Source organism: Strix uralensis, chromosome 2, assembly GCF_047716275.1.
Source record: "Strix uralensis isolate ZFMK-TIS-50842 chromosome 2, bStrUra1, whole genome shotgun sequence".
Taxonomy (NCBI): Eukaryota; Metazoa; Chordata; class Aves; order Strigiformes; family Strigidae; genus Strix; species Strix uralensis.
Window position 1 is genome coordinate 76,827,807 of NC_133973.1, and position 13,960 is coordinate 76,841,766.

A 13,960-nucleotide genomic window follows, 5' to 3' on the forward strand; every position below is an offset into this window, starting at 1 on the left:
CTAGACCATAGTGCCTTACCTTCCTCTTTTCACTGTTGTCAGCTTTACAAATATTTTCTTTTTCTTTTTTTCTTACTATGTCATTTTTCCTTTCTCTCCCCTCTTCTCTGCCTTTCTGGATTTCTAGAACAGTATGATCTAGATCTCTCTTATTCTTGTTCCAAAATGCAGAATGAATATTCTATATTATAAATGTTCTGAAATATAGAACTTGTCCGAACTCAACCAAATACCAGATAGCAGTATTATGTATTTTGGATAAATACTATTAGACAATATTGTGCTTTACTTCAACATGATAGCAGCATTATGTATTTTGGATAAATACTATTAGATAATATTGTGTTTTGCTTCAGCATGATTTTTAGGCTGAAAGGAATTTTTTCCATAAAGGGATTTTCTTCTGTCTTCAACTGGTGTAATTCTCTATTCTCTAGTCAAATTTTACAGTATTGCTTAGTAAAGACAAGTTAGACCATAAGGATGTAAAATTAATATGTTTGCCAGGAAAGCATACAATCTCCACCTTAAATTTGGCTTCCTATTGCTTTTCTTTATTTCAGCATATTTTGTTTTTCCATTTCTGTCTTGCTTTAAAATAATAATTTTCTCATGGATAGAATTCCTAGTATTTTGATCTTTTATTTTTGACCTTCTTACCATGATAATTTCTGGCTGAGGCTTATGGGCAAAAAAGTTTTGGCAGCTGCCAGGGGGGGAAAACACTGCTTCTGACCAAGGAGCTTGCAGGTTGCCTCTTTAATGCACCAGTGGGCAAAGGGATAGACATGTATTATCTGTCAATAGGACAGATTGTATTCTTACCTTGATAGTGAGGATGACTCCCATTCAAGGTGTGTTTCATAAAAATGGAGGAAATACAGACTACCGAAGGGTGTGCATCTCTGCCAGCCTTCAACCCGTCTTCTGAACTGTTCACTGTCCCCGAAGGCTCTGAAAAGGTCCACCTAATGCACTGGCCATCTGAGTAGCTGGGTGTCAGAGCAGCCAGAGCAAGTGAGTAGTGAGGGACAGAGAAGTGATTTCTTTTTTTGTCTTCAGCAAGGAAACTCTTTGAAGCTTAGTCATGCAGCTACTTTTTGGGCTGTTGCAATTTATTCTGTGTCAAGCAGTTAAAGGAGTGCTTGAAGTTAAAATTCCATCAAGTGCATATATCATAATTTTGTGCTCATTTTATATGTACGTCAGTAAACATAAATTACACACTATTGGAGTCACAGTGTTATAGAGAGGTAGATTAAGATGTAGTCCATTCAAATTGAGTGGTTCTGTTCACACCCATTTTTGTTTGTCTTTAAAGCTTCTTGGTAGTCTCTTTAATGTAACTTTTTGCTTCTATCTGAAGTCGAAATGAGTTTTACTACTGGTTTTAGTCAGCTGCTATAGTGCCAGCCATTGTCCCGACTTGCCTTAAGTTTGAGCAAAGGCTAGAGTCTGCAGAGATAGATGGCAAGATTTTTAATGTACTGCTGCACACAAACCCTTGCATGAAAAAGGAAGAAAGATGTGACTGCTTGTAATTGCATCCCTGAATGTACTTTCGTCTGCTCATGTTGGTGGTCATGCTATTAGAACCCAACCTAAATAGACTGATGGGTTTCAGTTCATTATTGTAATTTCTTTTTACACCCTTTCCAAGTTAGCGATGTTTTGTGACAGAGTATAAATTAGTGCACCTAGTGGTTAATGGTGCTGAGTTTCCTTAATTCACATCATCAGACCAAGGCTGTTAGCTTAAACCCTCTTGTGTGTGTAGTCTATATTTTTTTGCCAAACTCTCAGTGATATGTGGAAAGAGACTTTATTACACTGCTTTTCTTCTTTTAGGTGCTGTTCTCTTTTTCCTTCCTCTAATGCCTTACAGTTTCTGGTTTGTTTTGTGGCTTGCTTCTAGTGAAAGCAGGAATGGCTGTGGCTAAAGCTGTAGGCTTGGTTACCAAGGTCCTACTCAGCGTAGCTGTCCCTCTCTAGCTCTAATTTTCCTGGATTTTACAGCAGTTCTCAGCATTACTTGGTGCCAATGGAACTTGCTTTAGTGTTGTCCATGGACTTCATCATTACTAATTAGGAAAAACAAGCTACTACACAGAAACTATAAAGAAATAGAAGAGCTTTCCATGTTGTGCTTGTGGTAAGAAGTGTTACATTCCCCTCCTGATGTCCTCCCCACCCAAACCAGCTCATTTTCAGGCTTTGGTCTATCTTCAAATTTTGTTGAAGGGAAGTTTTAGTAAGAAGACTAATTAATTTGGGAAACGGCCAATTCTGATTCTTTAATTTCTGAGAGTGAAACCCTGGATCTCTTAGCACTATGGTTTATTTTGATTCACCTGAAGAGTGTATCTCAGCCAACAACCACTGAAAAAATTAATCATAAATTATGATACTTTCCTCGATGGGTGATAAAACTGACTTTAACACTTAAATGTTGCTATATGTGCCCCTTATGAAATTACAGTCATATTTAAAACAGATTAAAAGACCATTACTCATTTGTGTCCTTATTGCATAAACTGATAAATGCCAAAGTTAACATTACCCAAGCAACTTTGATTTGGCTGTGCTGTGCACATCTCTTGCTTAATTATGAAGCAACATGCTTTGCTTCCTTCATGGCACTTGGTACCTGGTAGAGTTGCTGTTCAAGAAATCCTGCAACCATTTAACATTCCTTTATTTTCATGTTTTAATGCATGTTCCTAATGTTCTATTTATATCTTCCAAATTGAATATGGAAGTATTAACTTTTTAATGTCTTTCTAACCATACTTTGGTTTGAAGATATTAATAAAATAATCTTCACAGCACCCTTGTAAGGTACAGGGGATAATTAGACAGAAATAAAGCTCATGAAGATTAAAAAACAACACCTGCAATGCTGTTAAATTTGGATTATTGAATGTTAAATTTGGATTACTGAACTGAAATATTTGCAATCTGATTTTTGCAATGTTTTTTACTGCAGTTTTTCTTCAGAGAATTACACAGGCATTTAGTCATCTATTTCCATCACCTTTGGGAGTTAGGTAAGCCTGTCTCTCCCATCAGTATAAACTTAGTCAGTGTGACAGGATCAATGGAGGCCATAAAAGTACATTTTAATTAGTCTTTCATTCATCAGGCAGGTAGAATGGGTTTGCTCCGTAAGAAATGAATGGACGGATCTCTGAATACCAACCTCCTTGCACTCATTGCCCATCTGAAAGATGTTCTGATGGAGTTCTCATTTTTGCCTGTAGGCCTGCAGATGGATATAAATTAAAGAAATAGTTGCCTTGATCTGATTGCAGATTTGGTGCTGTGGGAAATTTTGTTAACTGACACCAGAGCAGTGCACATGCAGAACAGACAGCAAGTTTATAAGCTTTAAGCAACTGGTCTCTAGCAAGCTTCTTGAGAAAACCAGTGATCTGTAATGGCAATTTTCTTGTAGCTACAAGTCAGTTGTACCTAAATAGGCTTTCACAAGGATACAGAAATACCTGATTTCAGGCATTTCAGATTTCAAGTTAATACATTGTGGTGGTATTACATAAAAAAAGGAAAAAGAAATGCGGTGGGTTTGTGTTTTGCTCAAGGAAAGAGTTACTGCTTATCAAAAAGTGGACTTTAACTTTGTCTAAAACTTTTGGAGGATTAGAATCCAACTCAAATTTGCTTCTGCAAATCCCCTCCACAACACCTAAACCAATAATTTTTTTCATGACAGTTGTTCCTGTTAACTGCCCAATCCCCATTTTCTTATCTTGTGTGTGGTAGGAGTAGGCTTACAGATTTAGGAAAAGAAAGAGCAACAATTTGCTTTACAGTCATGGTTTAGACAGAATACAAAGCAGAGCTAAGGATTTCCCTGATGTTCCCACATCTTATTTACAGTTGCATTTGCCAGGCTTTATACTTAAGTGGGCAGCATGGGAGCACTGAGCACCAGGCAGAATTATATTTCCTGGGCTGTTCCAGGGTGCTCCCTCTCTCAACTCATCTGTACACTCACTGGGCTGGGTTTGGTACGTATAGATGATCAGGGACCTCACTTAGTTTTGGCTCACTGTCTTAAAGACAGAGGGAAGCTGGCAACAGGGTCCTTTTTCACATGCCTCTCAGGCAAGAGCATAGCTTTGGCTGTGCAGACCTGAAACGCAAACAAACTGGAAGGATTTCTGCTTTTCTCGAGGCAGGTTCTTACTGGAGTGGGGATAGCACAGGTGAATCCTAGGAAGGTTTAAAACGTGTAACTGGGCACCTAAGTCCTGCTCAGTAAAGAGTACTACACAGCCATATTCTGGAGGAAATCAAATTTCCTTTGGCCAGCTTCAGAGCATGTAAAAACCACATGCTGTGCCTTACTGGTGCATGTTTTGCTGACCTCAGTGTGAAGCACATCATTGCTGAGTGTTTATCAATCAATAATTGAATGTAGATTGTCCTGCCTCATTTCACCCAAGTCTGAAAGATTTTTGTGGAAGTTACTGAATATTCTGTATGTGCAGAATTACAGCATTTCAGACCACACTCTAAAATTTTATGGTCTTAGACTAATTACAGGAACTCTTACAATCTCCAATTAAAACTTGGTGGCAGTAAAAGATACATTATGTGCCCTCCTCAGTGCTTTCTAAATTCACCAGCAACTATAGACCGCTCTAGTAATTTTACAGGTTGCATTAACCACCGCCACGTTACAGGCCTTCAATTCGCCTTCAATGGTGGGTTTTTTTCTAGCTTTGCTGCTTTATTTTTATTGGTAATACATCAAATTATATGTATGTTCCAGAAGTTTTGACTGAACCACTATGATTTGGAGTTATTTTTCATTAGCAGTTTTCCATGGCTGACTTGTCTTTTGTGTTCACCTCTTTTCTTTATACAAGGATTTGTTTTTCCTTCCTGGTGTCCCCTCAGTTGTTGCTGCCCTGCCTCTAACATGTGTTTATATCCAGTTTCCTTCTGGAATTTCTTTTCTTCTCAAAAAACCAAACTTAACTGCCATCTGAAACCTAGTTTTGCTGTGACAGACTCCCCCTCCATCACCCACAATAGTGGTTTTTCTGGTTTTGACATTGTTTCATTTGAGAGTAATGGCTGATTGTTTTTTTTAACTTCCAAATTATATTGAACATTTGAAAGCCCTCAAGTCATGCAGTGTTTAGCCTATATACTGTTAGGATGTCTTGTCTGTGAGTGCCATATTTCACTGGTTTATGTTTATCTTGTATAGATTAGGGAGGGAACCTTGCCTGTACCCAGTATTTTTCCAGTGAAAAAGCCAGTAAGATCCTAGCATGATGGAGACTTTTGGAAAATAGAAATGAAAATGCTATATATTTGTGCTAATTCTTGCCTGATGTCATCTCTTCTATTCTTCTTTGTAAACCTGTAAAGTTGGTTTCTGTTCTTCCAGGGCTCTTTTGAATGTATTTTTCTTTCTACAGCTGTAGGAAGTGCTCTGCTCCAACAATTCCTAGCTTTATACTGTCATTGTGCGTTCCTAAAAAGAACTTACACTACATATTCTTTCTCTTTGTAACAGTGTTGAAGGAAAGGGTTGAGTTTTTTTTTCCATCCACTTATACCTTTAAATTCTAGTAGTCAACCTATGTTTTTTGTCAGTTGTAAAGATTTGATCTTCTTCATCATAAAAGATCTGTGGCTTTGTGTCCTTTGACCAACCAGGAGTTTTCACACCTTGAGAAAATGTACTTATCCTCTGCAATTACATGACCCTTTTTCTCTTGATTTGGGCTTTACTCCTGGCATTCTGATTACAGATAGCCTCATAGAGTACACTTTCTGATCACACCTATGGATGTCCTTCCTAAATTTGGAGGAACTCACTGCAGGTGTTACTGTGTTCCTGAGACCTGGCTTGGTAGAACCATGGTCCTCGCTGCATATGTTGAACACACAAGTTGTGCTTTTGGTGCTGATCCAAGGACTTGTGAATCCTTGATTCATCCACAGTGGAAAAACGCTTAGCATGAACTCTAGTTTATCCAGATCTTTTCTTCCAAGACTGTCTGACTTGTGCTTTGCATCTGATTTCCTAGTATCAGTCAGTAAACTTTGTTAGGTGTGTGCTGGCATAAGTTTTAGAAGAAGAATTGGTCTGTGTCTCCTACTTACATCACTTTTTCTTTTGTTGTTTTGTGGTGAGGCTGATAAACTCCCACTCTTCACACTGCTCTTTTTTATACACTAATCAAAGCTGTGGCTGGTTTTGTTATTACAGAGTTATATACCATTGCTAGGGTATCTGCTATTAGTTGTTTCTTTAATTTTATTTTTTTCCCCAAAAATTTCAGTCTTTGAGCATGTTCTATATTCAGCTCAATAGCATTTATGTACATTTAGAGTCAAACACATATTCCAGTGCTTTTCTGACCCAGGATAAGACTCTGCTATTACCTGAGACCTGTGTACTACTGCTTGTATCAAATATATCATTAACAAAAGCAAACTAATTTTGTTTTGAAATAACAGACCCCCTTAAAGGAATCTTTAATGAGAGCATATCTTAGTCCAAAACCATAAAAATGCCTAAGAAAATAAAAAGCTACTTCCCAGAATCAGAGAGATATATTTTCTGCAGTATATCTCACAAGTATTACTCTTATGCTCAGTCTACATTGATGAAGGAACTGTTGGGCTCTCTGATTCTTTTCAGACTGCCTGAGATACTCATGACTGCAGTGCTGCATAAATGATTGCAGTCCAGTGTGCTGTGCTTTGTATTTGGTAGTTAGCACTTGTGCCAAACACTGAACTATTGCAAGACTTATTGCTAGATAAATACCTAGGCTTTCATTTTAAGGATTAGCTTTACTAAAAGCAAGATTTTCTGAATTAGTTTAATTTTAAAATCAGAAAAAGTTATACAAGGAGTAGTTTTCTTTCTTTTTACTAATGATGTTATTAGAATATTTTAATAATCATAGTATATTCATATCTGGTCATGTTTTTTCTTCACAGCGTTATTCAACCTTATACCAGTGGGACTTCGAGTTGTTGCTATCCAGGGTGTAAAGACTGGGTTGTATATCGCCCTAAATGGAGAAGGTTTCCTCTACACATCAGTAAGTACCTTTCTGAACTCTAAGAGGCACAGATGAAGTTGAAATCTACACAGGATGAGGCACATATTCACTTTTAAGAAGTTCTATAACATCTATATATGTGTGTGTATATATAGTACACTCACCTGTGTACCCCTATATGCATGCAGCATATCTATAAATGAGATACAGCAGAAATTACTATGTACGAAAGTCTGCATGATAGCAGTCCTTAAAAAACATTCTGTAGAGCTCTTTTTCTGGTAGGCTATACTGGTAGTGTGCAATACACCACAGAGATTATTATTTTCAATTAATTTCTCCAGAATTTTTAAATAAAGACCTGCAATTATTTTACTAATGACTTTTTGATCAGAGTCCAAAAGCTGTTCTAACAGTTACTTTTATTGACAAGACTTACAAGTGTAACTTCCATCTAAAACATCATTAACAGCCTTACAGTTTATCACCATAATCTTGTAACTGTGTATTTAGCATTATTCATGTTTTTGTTTCAGATATCAGGAAAATAAAGAGTTCTGTGGGGGTCTATATCTTTGTAAAATGATCAAAATTTGAGAAAAAAATCTTTTGAGTCACAAAGAAGACTGCTGGATAAAGTGATGGGAAAGTCCTCAGATTGTTTAAGATATTCCAAATTATTTGATGTTAATCAGCGTGTTGCTGTGAATATAAAAATCCTCAGTTTTGTGTAAATTTAGTGTCTTAACCTCCTTTGAAAGGCAAACAGACTTTAATATGAACAGACAGTTCTGTCAGGTATTAACAAGGTGGCTTAAAGGATTTTTCATTACTATGTTTTTATTGCTATGTTGAATTTATTTACATAGTGCTTTTTCCATTTTTTATGTCACATAGTTCTTAATTCCCCACTGAGCTACAATATACTGCTTTATTTTCAATGTCCATTGAAAGGAAATTGGATAGATTAAGTTTCTGATGCCCTGAGGGAAAGTATTCTGTTTGTTTCAAATATACAATTGTCTTGGAAAAGCTAATTAGGAAGAAAAAAATGGAACTAATCTTGAATGTCAATGTCAGGACAAAGAGAAAACTCCTCTTCATAAAATGTTTGCTGGAAACTCCATCAGTATGATCTAAAATACTTATTTTCTTCCGTTTAAAATAAAAAAAATCCATCACAGGAAAACATGCAATATTTGCTGTCAGAAGGAAAAAAACTAGAGGAAAACACCTAGAGCTATTAGACAAAATGCACTGCTGGCTTCCCAGTTCCATCACTTTATGTGGGGAGTTCATTTCAGTATGATGGCATGAACAGTACTGTTTTAATGTGTTGGTACAGTTAAGAGTACATTCTTGCCCAGCACTGTTTCTGAAGTGAGTTCTCAGTCCTTCAGAAAGCAATATAAATTTCAGAAAATGTACCAGTTTCCTGATGGGTAATTCTGCACAGGGAGGGACCCTACATGAACAAATTCTGGCAGATGCTGTGTTTATGTATTATTCTGGTAATGGTTCAAGTTAAATGAATGGTGTCGTCTGGGTAATGGAAAGGAGTGGAAAGCACAAGGCAAGATAAGAAGAGATGCCTAGATCCAAACTTTGAATAGAAGTGAATCCAACCCTTAAAACATCCTCAGGTCTAACAAGATATTTCTGTGATGCCAGTGGGAATCTGAATTGCTTTCTTTCTGTATCTTTTTGAGCAACACAGATTACTTAGGTTGTGATCAGTCTCATGGATATAAATAAAAGATTATGTATAAGGAAAACGTAATGCATGGGTTTAACAAAAGGATTGCATATTCTTCATTGCCACAATTGGCAAGATTTTTGGACTTGATTACTTCATATATGTCTCTAGTTATTGGCAACTTGTTAAGTACTTCTGAATTTTGTTCTGTGAATATTGTTATGTTTTGAGTGTACTTCACTTAAAAATGTCTTGGGAGAGTGTCTCAATCTGTCACGTTACCTTGCGCAATGTAAGGAAACAAGTGTTTTTGGAAGGTACTGCTTACTCTTCATGTGGAGAATGAAGTGGCCCCATTAAGTGACAAAGATGTGACACGTTAGAAAGCTCAGTGGAAGCCTTTAGTTTTGGTATGTCTACAAAATTATTTTCAACTTACACTTTTGTCAAGTTGAAAAGTAGTAACATTTGGTAATCTAATGCAAATTTAAAGGTAGTGATTTCAAAACATCAGTGCTGTAATACAGGTTTGATTGTTTCATATTAATGTGTTGAAAACATTGACAATACATTTTTGTTTTAGTAATTGCCTGCTTTCAGCTTAGCGACTAATGCATTTGGAAATAAGAAGACAAAGCATCAGAGAGAAGTTTATCTTCTCCCTGAGGATCAAGATGAAGAAATACTGTGTGCAGAATATTTTAAATACTGTCATTTATAGAAAGATAATTTTAACCAATCACTTTCTATTACTGTCTTGTTGGTGGATTTTTTTGACTCTTTGTCACAGTTGTGTATCTGTTGCACCTAAATGCAAAAGTTGTGTATTACATATCATATATGGTTTTCCCTTGGCTATTCAGGGGAGGATGGGAGAAAAAAGTTTTCTGTTTCATATGCCAACTGTCATCACTGAAAAAAGTGCCACATAATGGGAATTCTAGTTAAAATTTACATATATTTAGATATATTACCAATTTCTGATAAACATTTCTAAAAAATGGAAGCTTGCACTATAGACTAAGTAGCATTTATAGTCTAAGTGAAGACCAAATTCATGTATAGTCCTTCTCTGCAGAATGCTTTAGTGTCCCTTTTTCCATTCACAGTATATGAAACCCATAGCTTGTGAGAATATCCTGTGTGTTGATGTCTTTCTTAGAGACTGAAGGCCCCAACTCAATTATTTTTATCATAAGCTTCACCTGATGTTGACTAATTAAGAAACAGCACTGACAGGAAGGGTATTATCATGTGTGATCCTGCTTTCTCTGATATGAAGTGTTTGATAAGAGGAAAATGAAGGTACAGTGACAGACCAGTTTTACGTATAGATTATCGAATGCATATTTGACAAGAGCCTTTTCACATTCAGTTTTTTTCTTCACACTTCTAAGGGTTAGCCCACTTAGAGACTATCCACTGAGCTCACCTTTTTTTAAGTTTTGGCTTATTGCATCCAAATTTATTTCTGTGTGTGTATGTATACATATATATGTGTATATATATCTCCAGTCATAATTAGGATATATTTATTTAGTGACAGCTTCCCAATTCTAGGTGTATGTTAGTGAGCAGTGAGAATTATAAAACTGAGTTGAAATTTATTTTAGATGGATTAATGAACTGTGAATAATTCAGTATTTATGACTGACTTCATCACTGTGTGTTGGAGAAGCTGGATTTTTCCACAAAAAGCCATCTCAGTTAATAGCAAGATTGTTGATACAATAGTTATGGACTTAATATGTTAAAGTCCAAAAATATGCCTTACTCCTATCTCATCTTTGGAAAGGGCGGGCAAGAGGAGGTTTTATTTTCAGGGTTGATCCTGTCAAAACCAAAAGGAGTAGAACTGGCTCCATGCACTGAAAAAAAGAACACAGCCACAGGGATTCTCCATGGGGAACAGGTATTGCCTGCAGCAGGAGGATGGCAGTGCAGTAGATGGAAGAAGCTTTTGTTGGCTTTGATGCTAATTATTTTGGTCAACTCACTTTGCAAAAGGTTCATTAGTTCAACTTTCAGGGGGGCTGCAGCTTCATGTTCTGTTTCTAGGATTTTCTGCTATCATAACAGGATGAACTCAGAGTTAAAACTTATATTATTAGTCCATTTTATGATTCCTATTTTTCTAAGGTGAGAATATGAGAGTCTTCTTGGATTTTATCAATTAATTTCTCTCACAAATTACTTGATGTATCTGGGAGGGTTTGGAAGGTCTATTGGTTTGGGGTGTTTTTCATCTTAGGAGCAGTTTAGCTGGGTGTTACCAACATTTGGTGGCTACCAGAGTAAGAGAAGAGGGGAAAAACTAAAATGTAGAAAGGAAAAAAATTCTAAATCTAAAACACCTTCACCTGCTTATGCTTTCTTCTTCATGTTTCCTTTTTAACCATTTTTTCTGCCAGTTTTCACTGTGACCTGAGATTTGGACAAAACCAGAAGGGGAAGGGTACGCCTGTGATATTGTCAGCAGCAGATATTAAAGTCATAGCAATCCACTGCATGGTTTCTTAGGAAGGCTGATGAACTACAGAGTTGCTTTAAAAGATGACTGAACCTTCAGGGCCAGGTCTGAACTGCCTGGTCACCTCTTTCAGCATGGTGCCTGGCTGGAGTTGTGCGCTGTGGCTCCAGACCTCCTCTTCTGGGTATGGGGCAGTGACGACCTCACTGAGGGTGTAGAGAGTAATGGAGAAACATAGCTGTGTTTCTGAGAGGTCTTACCAATTTTTTATAAATTATTTCAGAATTAGGGATGGTTTACAGAATAATCTTCTTGTAAGATGGGGGTTTGTGTTTGATCTGCCATGGTATGTATATTGAGGATGTTGGAAAGGTGTTGGTTGGGTAGTGTTTCTGTGACAGTAAGATGTCATTCTGTGTCACAGCCTTCATGAATGAGAGAAAACATCAATATCTGTTACTAGGAAGTGTATTTTATTGCTCTAGCAACTCACACCTAAAAGAAAAGCCTTTGAGGGTTTCTCCTGACATTTCAGCAGCTTCCCAGTGCTGGTATTTCCACCACTTCTTTAAGCCCACGTAATTGACCTGTCTGAGGGGAGCAAAATTCAGCCCCAAGGAATAAGATGGGAGCACAGACAGTACAGCCTGCAAAGGAGTGAGAACTGAAGTAATCTGTATTTCTAGTATCTAAATAAAAATCAAACAAAAAATAAGTTTCTGGTAGCTTTTCATAGAGCCTCTCTTTGAGCTTTGGAATAACAACGCTTAGTGTGTGCAGTACTTTGAAGGTTCAAAGGTGCATAAAACCTTATAATAAACAGAACAGAAGGAAGTTTAAATTAGGCAAAAGCAAAGAGCAAATGCAATGTTTTAAAATTCTTTTTTTTTTACAAGAATAATCCAAAAGAGGTTAATGTGACATTGAGGCAACATTTTTCTGTTGATTTTGTGTTGTCACAGTGCAACAGTGGTTGCCCTGGGTTTTGGCAGAGATTGTTCCCCATTTTGCAAGATACTGTAGAAATAGAAATATAGCTGTTTAAAGAGATGTGGACAAATATGAGCTTGCTCTATAATTTTAAAGAGGTAGGCTTTTGTTCTAGTAGTTAGAAGTATACTGAATAATAGAATAGGGTAAATCTTGTTGCTCTTGAAGTGTCTGTGGTTTTGTGAATGTAAGCACATCAGAGTGGAGTGGCTCCTTTAGTACTATTGTGATCAATAGGAAATATGATTTTCTTATGTCATGATTTTCTTTCTTATGCTTTAGGATCTCAACCTGCTCCCACGCTCTTATCTCCCAGCATACACTTTACTAAGGGATAGGAACTTAGTTCACTTGTCATTATCTGTGTCTTGGAACTGCTCTGGCATACTTTGGAGAGAGGAAAATGGGTGAATTTAATTATTTGAAAATCACAGCTTCTGATAAAGACTTTTGAAAACTAGTTATGTTAACAGTGGTATTTTTAAGAGTGTAAATGCATGGACCTTACGCAAGCTCCATCGGCTAATTTTAAGGGCTTATTACTAAAGTGCTTTCTTATGTATGAATACCTTCTTTGCATAGCCCGTTATCTTTTATTCAATTTGGTATCAGTTGGAAGGTGACCTATATTTGCTTTATATAACAAAAGTTTGTTTGAGAGGGGAGTAAATAGCACATTTCAGGGCTGTGTTTCTCTGTAAGTTCAACTGCGTTGCTCAAAAGGTAAACAAGTTCAGCATGTTCCAGAAGTAGTTGAAATACACTGACAGGGAGGAAAACATCTGCATGGTTTATGCTTATTTATATCTGTGTTTGGAGGTAGATAATTTGTCTTTCAAATTGCCTGCCAAAAATAAATACAGCAAATTGCTAATGTATTTATTTATTCTATGGTGGCACTTAAGGAACAACTGGTAACATAGCCCTGCTGTATTGTGCAAAACAGTGCCAGATGTCCTTGCTACAGAGTATAGTAGAAAAACAGTATAAAATACATCCTATCTCCATGACTTTTTTTCAGTGGGTTAAGTTTTCAGTACATTTTTTGATTGAATGTTTTTTCACACACAAGATAAGGGAAAAAGGAGGCATGCACAGATACATGAGAGTTTTATGGGGTGGGAGAGAAGTGAGAAGGAAAGAGGTGAGTGGAATGAGGCTGACATGAGGAGGCTGTGATAAGCAGGGATTTAAGAAAGTGGAGAAGTAGAACAGTTGAGCAGAACAGAACTGTAGAAAACCCTGTGATGATATCATCATTGTAGACATGTTTATGATGATATCACCATTGGTTGAGTCTGATGCTTGAATTTGTTACTACCTCTCTGAGTCTTTCACATGCAGAAATGGCTACTATTTGAACTACAGTTCATAAACAATACTAGTTAAAGAAATATACTACTTTGAATATACAAAAAGATAATTAGTACTATAAAGATACAGTATTTTAGTGTGGCTTCTTAATCTGTGGCAGCTCTTTCACCCTCCTGCCATTTAAATGCTATACTGGGGGTAATAACAGAATTTGACTCAAAACTTGCAGTGGTGTTTCTTGCCACTTAAACCAAATCTGTGTGTCCTGTTTTGTTCATTAATGTTCACAGCATCCTAGGCAGGACTTAGCTGAAATTTTTTAACTATAAGAAACACTTTCATATTTACATAAAATATTTATTTCCTTTCCCATGTTTATCTCGCATATGCACATGCAAAAAAACTCTTGATATATATGTTCTCTTTCTCTAAGAT

At 36.6% G+C, this 13,960-nt stretch overlaps 1 protein-coding gene across 6 annotated transcripts in view; it reads left to right on the top strand.

Moving 5' to 3' along the window:
* Positions 1 to 13,960, top strand: part of FGF14 (fibroblast growth factor 14) — a 420,876-nt gene that overhangs the window by 314,716 nt on the left and 92,200 nt on the right. For all 6 annotated transcript variants that reach the window (XM_074859333.1, XM_074859335.1, XM_074859338.1 and 3 more), the window contains one exon: positions 6,991 to 7,094. In XM_074859333.1, the coding sequence (XP_074715434.1) occupies positions 6,991 to 7,094 (104 nt within the window). The remainder of the gene's footprint in view (positions 1 to 6,990; positions 7,095 to 13,960) is intronic.